A 236-nucleotide genomic window follows, 5' to 3' on the forward strand; every position below is an offset into this window, starting at 1 on the left:
GCGCCGCCACCGCCAAAGGCAGCAACAGCAACGCCTGCAGACGCAGGAGCAGCAGCAGCAGCAGTGGGCGAGGAGGTTGTGTATGGCCCTTTGCCGAAGGAGGAGGCCGAACGTGCCGAGCGTGGTGGCGACAAAGGAGGCAAGGGGGAGGCTGCAGAGGTTGCACCGAAGGCGAAGACAGCAGGCCCGCCTCCTGCACGGCCGCCGCCCAAGGCTGGTGCAGCAGAACCCTCGAA

General features: G+C 67.4%; 1 protein-coding gene across 1 annotated transcript in view; it reads left to right on the forward strand.

Moving 5' to 3' along the window:
* Nucleotides 1–82: 82 nt before the first annotated feature.
* The window catches only part of EMH_0095090 (uncharacterized protein), a gene marked incomplete at both ends in the record, with an annotated part of 1,219 nt that continues 1,065 nt past the window's right edge, over nucleotides 83–236 (forward strand). Inside the window, one exon of the mRNA XM_013502190.1 lies at nucleotides 83–217. Within this exon, the coding sequence (XP_013357644.1) occupies nucleotides 83–217 (135 nt within the window). The remainder of the gene's footprint in view (nucleotides 218–236) is intronic.

The sequence above is a fragment of the Eimeria mitis genome, genomic scaffold (assembly GCF_000499745.2).
Source record: "Eimeria mitis Houghton genomic scaffold, Emh_scaff8466, whole genome shotgun sequence".
Lineage (NCBI taxonomy): Eukaryota > Apicomplexa > Conoidasida > Eucoccidiorida > Eimeriidae > Eimeria > Eimeria mitis.